This window comes from Penaeus monodon, chromosome 16 (genome assembly GCF_015228065.2).
Source record: "Penaeus monodon isolate SGIC_2016 chromosome 16, NSTDA_Pmon_1, whole genome shotgun sequence".
Lineage (NCBI taxonomy): Eukaryota > Metazoa > Arthropoda > Malacostraca > Decapoda > Penaeidae > Penaeus > Penaeus monodon.
The window spans coordinates 27,725,071-27,732,570 of NC_051401.1; the positions used below are offsets into that span (position 1 = coordinate 27,725,071).

A 7,500-nucleotide genomic window follows, 5' to 3' on the forward strand; every position below is an offset into this window, starting at 1 on the left:
ATACACACACACACACACACACACACACACACACACACACACACACACACACACACACACACACACACACACACACACACACACACACACATATATATATATATATATATATATATATATATATATATATATATATATATATATATATATATATATATATATATGTGTGTGTGTGTGTGTGTGTGTGTGTGTGTGTGTGTGTGTGTGTGTGTGTGTGTCTGTGTGTGTGTGTGTGTGTGTGTGTGTGTGTGTGTGTGTGTGTGTGTGTGTGTGTGTGTGTGTGTGTGTGTGTGTGTGTGTGTGTGTGTGTCTGTGTGTGTGTGTGTGTGTGTATGTATATATATATATATATATATATATATATATATATATATATATATATATATATATATATATATATATATATATATAATTAAACTTGTCAATTCCTTATCCTTTTATAACTAACATTATGTACACAAACAGTACACAAAGGGGATAAGGGCGGCACACTGTTGTGCCACGGCCCACATTTTGGGATTCACTAATAGATATAGTTGAAATGTCAACAAATATAACAGCAGTTGTGGCAATGTTGTAGGCATAATGCAGTAGAAGAATATATAGTGGATAATGGACATATGGCCTAATTAAAATCACATATTAAAATATTTCTCCATGAATTACACACCCGAGCCAAGTCTGGTTCATCCGGCACAGGCTCAGCCAGGTGGGCGAGGGCGCCCATGTCCAGCACGTCAGCAAAACCCGATTTTCTGTTCACAAACATTTGGGGGGACAGATTCGTGCAGTCGTTCTCCGTGGACTCTAGTATGAAATTCCAAATTCCCTGAGTATGGCAAGAGAAAGAATATGAAGCAAGATTTGATATTTTCTTTGAAAAACTATTTTTTTAAATACCTAAAGCTTAATGACTGAGGCTGTGCGAATCCAGTCTAAAAATTATTACTACACCAAGTTTATTCACACAGGAGGCAGAACATAACATAACATAACGTAACGTAACATAACTTCATTTATGTACACAGTGAAAAGCGGTATTGTGCCTCCGATAAGCACACACACAGCAAACTCACTGGAATGGTGAACAAAACTGGGAACAGATCAGCTGTGCCAAGGAGCTCCGGCTGCCCGAGCAAAAGGGTTTGATCGCCCTCGGTATTGCGAAGGAAAACCGTCACAGGGGAAACGCTTTCACGGTGAATAACAAGCAAACCCTCTGCTGGGAAAGGTGACAGCTCGTCTCCTAAAGTGAAGTTATAAACACATCCGGGCCCTTCGGTTAGGAGGACTTCCTGACAGAGAGGACGTAGGACATAATCAAAATAATTATCATGGTGAAGTGAAGATCATAATCATAATCATGGTGATGGTTACAATTACTGCAACAACAGGGAACTCGAGAGTGCACTAGTTATGTCTAATTATTATTATGTTATAGTTAGTATTATATCAATGCCATAGTTACGCCGTTATGATTTATCAATGTTTTCTGTATGATGATTCTTACTGTATCATCAATATTGCTCTTACAGTTAATAATTTTTTCATTATAAATATTGCCATCATTATCGTTACTAATGCCATCGCGTTGCATAATCTAGCCTGTGCAACCCTACCAGCATGAGCCTGTCGTGAAAAGAGGCCTTGTCCAGTTCGCGCAGGTACTTTAGCAGTTGCATCTTCATAGACAGTGTGATAGAGGAAACTGGGTCTTCTTCCACGGCCAGAACCTCTCCTGGGGGATTCAACGCCATTGTATCGTACCAGGTGGCATTTGAGGATTCGGTCCTGGTGTATAGGATCGACATCACCTGTCGGCCGCTCTGAGCCGAGCCGAGGTCCACGGCGTTCATCTCGCGACAGAAGAAGGACTGTGTAGAATCGCTGTTCTCCGGAGGCTGCGTGATCAAAATGATCTTGCCGTGGTCACGCGCAAGCTTGTTGGAGTATAACACCTGCAAAAATAAGTGAAGTTGAGTAAATGTGGAAACTGTTAGCAATGAATGACAGGTGATATGAATACACGAATTACGATGAACAGATGAAAAATTTTCAACACATAATATCCGAATAGTTGCACATAATATTTTCAAATAAGCATTGCCAAAGATAAAGTTGTTTGAGTTATTCCAAGGAATGATTCGTTTATATATAATCAAAACAATTTAAACAATCTGTTATTAGCACTGAATTTCAGTATGGGATTTGTTTACTGAATTTTTACGTTCCTTCCTTTACTTCATGCTGTCATTTATTTTTTTCTCTCTTTGACCTTTAACCCCATGAAGAAACACTGACCGTGGCTGCCTCGCCAATAGCCATCTGCAGGTCGCGGCAAGGCCCGGGATTGGTCTCGTTCGCGAACTGGCGCAGCGCTTCGGCCGCAGCCTGGCGCGCGCCGCCGGAGGTGAGCGCGACCTCAGCAACCAGGTGGACGTCAGAGGCGAAAGCCATCACCCACACCTGAGGAAGGGGCAGAAGTCTCTTTGAGGGACGAAGTGAGGGTCAGGATGACCTGACCATAAAGTGGAAGCGGTAAGTATGACACTCATTTATTTTGGATATTTCCAAGTCGCAAAATATTGATACATGTATCGATCTCAACTACTAACACGTTGGTACTCCAACTGGGGAGCGATTTTTAGAATAGTTAAACAGAATTAAATAATGAGTCTCTAAGGTCTGAATCCCAATTCTTTTCGTCCACTTTACCTTCCTTTTATTTTCGCTTCTTCTCGATACCTCTTTCACTTCCTATTCCCTCGTTGTCCTTTGTCCTTGTTTCCGTTTATCCTACTAACCTACAGCATTCTAGGGTAGTCTTTTCTACATCCCTGCTATTCGCTCATTTTCAGAGAATATATCATCCTATTTTTTTTTTCGTTGCTCCTTTTTCTTAATTACGGCGGTCTATGCTGTAGTACTAACCTTGGTTCCCCATGCGAGATCATGAAGCAGGTACTGAACCAGACTGTCCTGCAGGTACTCCCACTTATGAGGCACTTTCACCATGTCGTCTGTGTATTCCACCAGGAGGACAATGTACTCTCGCCGTAAATGTTCCACGTTAATTAGTTCTCCGGATGGTTCGCTGTGAGAAATTTATCAGTTGGATTATGATGAATGAAGTTTGGAAAAGTAGTGTTGTTTGAGTGTGTTTGTGAGATGCGATTGGCATGATTATTATTAGGTATTTCTGATCGTCGTATATGTATGTGTTCTCTGTGTGTGGGCGGTTAGCATAAGCGTGTATATATAAGCCTATTTTGCTTTTCTGTACCATCGTTTCAATAAAAACAACAGCATTAATGAAATTACCTGGAATCGTCTTTTGCACCAACAAAATCTGCATGATTTTCCATGATCTCCCACGCACTTTTTCCCCGACAAAGGTTATTGTGGCGAGACTCGGTGAATACGTGACTTTCTGAGTTACAGAACAGGCTGATCCTTTTCCACTCATCCTGAAGCATAAGATGAGCGTTGAAATGCACATAAATTAAAAATCACGGAGAATGTCAAGGTACGGACAAACCGGAATCAAGGGAGAGAGGGAGGGAGGGAGGGTGGGTGGGTGGGAGGGAGGGAGGGTGGGAGGGAGGGAGAGGAGGGAAGGAGAGTGAGAGAGGGGGGGAGGGAGGGAGGGAGGGAGAGAGAGTTTAAAGTTTAAAGTTTGGTTTGATTCCATTTGTTGGTGTGACATACTATCTGTAATGATTATGCTCATGAGTGTCAGCTGGTGCTGACTCGGCTGAACCGAGTTCTTACCCGCCGTGGTGCCCAGCCACAGCAGTAACCTCCAGGCGACAATTGTAACTTCTCGCGCCTGGGCGGGGCGCGAACCGCCAACCCCTCGGATGAGAGGCCGACACGTTACCACTGTACTAGCCCGGAGGCTAGAGAGTGTGTGTGTGTGTGTGAGAGAGAGAGAGAGAGAGAGAGAGAAAGAGAGAGAGAGAGAGAGAGAGAGAGAGAGAGAGAGAGAGAGAGAGAGAGGGGGGGGGGGGGTGAGAGAGTGAAGTGAATAAAAAGACAAGCCCGCTAGACTTACGTCCCCGTAGTTGTCCGCCAGAGATAGGAGAGAAGACGTTGATGTCAGCCAGTTCCCTTCGTTCAGGCATAGATTATTCTCCTCCTTTCCTGCTTCTGTGCTTTCTCTTCTGAAAGGATAGAGAGTGTCGCCCTTATACCCGTGTTCCTCGAAGACGCCCCAGCGGTATTTCGCCCACTCCTGCGCGAGCCTCTTTCCTGCGAGAGGCAAGGCGAGGCTTTAGAGACTGGGCAGATGGATAATGGTTTGAATAAACACTTTCTTTATTTCATTGTTGGGAAGGATCAGTTATATAACATTATCTTGCATTCAACCCTCAGCATACAAGGAAAATGTGTCGACAAGAAGATAAGATGAAAACACGGAAAACCTTCCCCACTCAACTCGGATCACAGATAATATTTCCCACTTTTACCTCTTCGGGAATCGGAGCTGCCGTTCAGGAAGGGTCTCTCCAGAAAGATGAAGTCCCCGGGATGGCCGCAAGGCAGACGGTGCTGAGTCCACGCCCGCGCCGCGATGACCGGGTGCTCGTCGGCCACCACCAGATGAGGGCTCTTGGCGCTCGCCAGGTACACGTTCTCGACTTTGTAGGTTCTTGTTAGATACATAATTGAATGAAATATAATAACTCAAATGAGATAGGTAAGTTAGAGAGATTGGTTTGTTTAGTTCTTTTTGGATTGGCAGAAGAGATATATACAGTAAAACTGGATTCGATGAAGGAAAGATGGTGAGAGTGAGTCGTAGGGCTCGGGGTAGAGTGATAAACACTAGTGATAATTTAGGTCAGTCAAAAAACGGCTAGAGTGAAGTTATGTTTATTGCGTTTAATCATAAAGAAATGTCACTCACTGTAAAATCGTTGATGGAATTTCCCAATGTTCGGGAAAAAGGACTGTCATCTTTCGAAACTCAATCCGGCCGTCGGTCGCTTCGGCAAGAGCGACTGAAGCATCCTGTACCACATTCTAAAACGAGAGAGGAAAGAAGAGAGTAAGGGTGTCCCTTTTTTACCTTTACTTTTGTTGTTATGTGCATAATCACGGTTGCACTTCCACCAGAAAGAAAATGTTTATAAAATCCAAGCTAACAAAAGGGGCACCCAAAAAAAAACTCGATTTTTCATCTTATTGCAGGTTCTCTGCCATAGTTCTCTGCCGACAGAGGACCCGCGATTCAAGTGAACAACTCATAGTCCTTGGAGGTCTCAAGGTATCCTAGGGAGTTTCTTTATCATCTTGTAAATGAAATTAGGGGACACAATTGTTCTAGATAACAAAATAAAAGAGGAGACAAATCAGAACGCACATGGATTTGTAAACTTTAGTACCGAAAAGTTTAAGGGGAAAATTACGAGCGAATATTTTAAGCTCAGCTTAAGGAAGGAGAAATAGATAATTGTCATTGAGGAAAGGGAGAATTAGTTCCTAAATTGTTCAAGAAACTAAGACAGAGGAGCAGCAGAGAACCAAAAGGAGCTTTAACAGAGCTTATCGACATTACCGACTCTGGATTCCTTAGAGGAGGGCACTAGTGGCACTGATTCAAAGTGCTCTCGAACATCACTTGCATTTTCCAGAGGAATGTAAGGAGATATTAACGAACATGAAAAGCCCAGAAACTTGTGGCGATGAGCCTGCTGACCTAGCTATTGTGGGTGCATTATTAGATGTATCAGATGTGTTCTAACGAAATTATTTACATATTTATGTACTTAGATTACCTTGTAATCCAAATGCCTTTATTTTTATACTATTGCCGTTGAAGTATCTCACTAATAAAAACTAGTAATGTGACCTGACAACCGATTACCAAACAGGTTTTGAAATCCGAAATAAGTTATATGTGTATGCATGTAATGACTTTTCTATATATCTTTATTGTTCATACTTAAAGTGGAAAATTTTAGGATTGGAGTAGGAATTCCTTATTCATCTATAATTTATATCTGTATATTAGTATTGTTTATATTACTTTGTTCAAGCACGTTTCTTTTTTTTAAGCTGGACTTGCTGACCTTTTTATGGGCACCAGATAATATCCTAGACTGTTACGTGGCATAACAAATGGGGGCAAGGCCGGGATGAGTTAATGAGTGCCAGTTCTTGCAACTTACATAGATATTCGGCAGCCATATCATATTGACAGTTTGAAATGATCGATGTGATGTCAGCATTATCATATAAGCTAAAGCACTGCAGTAATTGATATTTATCGTATGATTTTGAAGTTGAGTAACGTATTTATTTTATTATTCTTGCACATTTCTGGGTAGAAGGTTGTCCGTTAAATATTCACTTACCATTAAATTCATAAGAAATTCAGAGATATTTTCCGCCGGATCTCCACCAACGGCGATGACAAGGCTGTTGTATATATCGTCTTGCAGAGACAGGCTTTCTGCGTGTGTGCCCTCAAGCTCTGCCATCACCCTGGGATCAGCTTTCAGGCCCACCGCCGTCGCCGCCACTATCAGCACACCAATTAGGCAAAATTCTCGTGCCATCTGTCCGAAAAATTCGAACTTTGCGTAAATATGCAAATGGAGTAAACCTGAGCACATCACGCTATTGTTGCAACTAACCTCGGTAGATATTGTATTATCTAGTCGTTCTTCCAATTGAGATTAAATTCCTGATAACGCGATATCGTATGCTCTTCTTTTTCAGAATTGACGTTGTCAAATGCGGTGTAGGCAGATGTCTTTGTGGAAAAGGTTCAAATTTAGGCTTTGTATTGACTTTAAACAGAAACTTGTACACTCGCACTCAAAAACAAAATGTGAATGTTTGTATGCGGGCGTGACTGGTGGATCTAAAGGAGGGTAGGAGCCCTTCTGTATAAACTGCCCCTTAAGGGTTTTAGTTCCTAAAATTGTAATTACGAAGCAGAACTTTTCTACAATATATTTAAGACTCTGTACAAACAATAAATCTAAAGAACTGTGGCTTATAAACCCAAATCCTTTGTCACATGTCTGAAACAAAATTGAAAAGGTAAAAAGTTTATGTAAAATTTGAAACTACCACATTGCTCCATTTTCTCATTTGCCTGCCCTTCACACCCTTTGTAAACTTTTCTAAATCCGTCGCTTTTTTATAAGTGTTTGTAGAGCTAAGAGGAGAGAAACAGATAGAGAAAAAATGAATGTAAGAGAAAGGGAGATAGGGAGCGTGTTAATTACCGTAATGCGAGCAGCAGATAACACAGCCCTGTCGCCTTCCTTTCAGAGGCGTGTAACATTATGCCTTCAGACAACACGGGGCAGAGTGGGCCGCGTGCTCTGCCCTAGCTGGCACTCCTGAGTCACGTGCCACGAGGTCACGGCATCATTAATTCACACGTCACCAAAGGATTACCACCTTGACCGCTACGTTTCAGCCTGGGTCATCTTACGCCTTGGGTCAGACGGGGTGGACTGAGTGAAGTGAAAGGGTTAGACG

General features: G+C 42.1%; 1 protein-coding gene across 2 annotated transcripts in view; it reads right to left on the reverse strand.

The window, feature by feature from the left end:
* LOC119582671 overlaps nt 1-6,806 on the reverse strand; it is an 11,309-nt gene extending 4,503 nt beyond the window's left edge. Inside the window, exons 1-11 of one of the 2 annotated variants that reach the window (XM_037931082.1) lie at nt 6,642-6,806; nt 6,360-6,563; nt 4,910-5,025; nt 4,470-4,651; nt 4,055-4,251; nt 3,322-3,467; nt 2,932-3,094; nt 2,302-2,466; nt 1,620-1,958; nt 1,077-1,295; nt 671-829 (exon numbers count right to left, since the gene is read on the reverse strand). In XM_037931082.1, coding sequence (XP_037787010.1) covers nt 671-829; nt 1,077-1,295; nt 1,620-1,958; nt 2,302-2,466; nt 2,932-3,094; nt 3,322-3,467; nt 4,055-4,251; nt 4,470-4,651; nt 4,910-5,025; nt 6,360-6,563 — 1,890 coding nt within the window. In that variant the 5' untranslated portion in view covers nt 6,642-6,806. The other variant, XM_037931080.1, reaches the window with a different exon arrangement.
* Nucleotides 6,807-7,500: the final 694 nt, after the last annotated feature.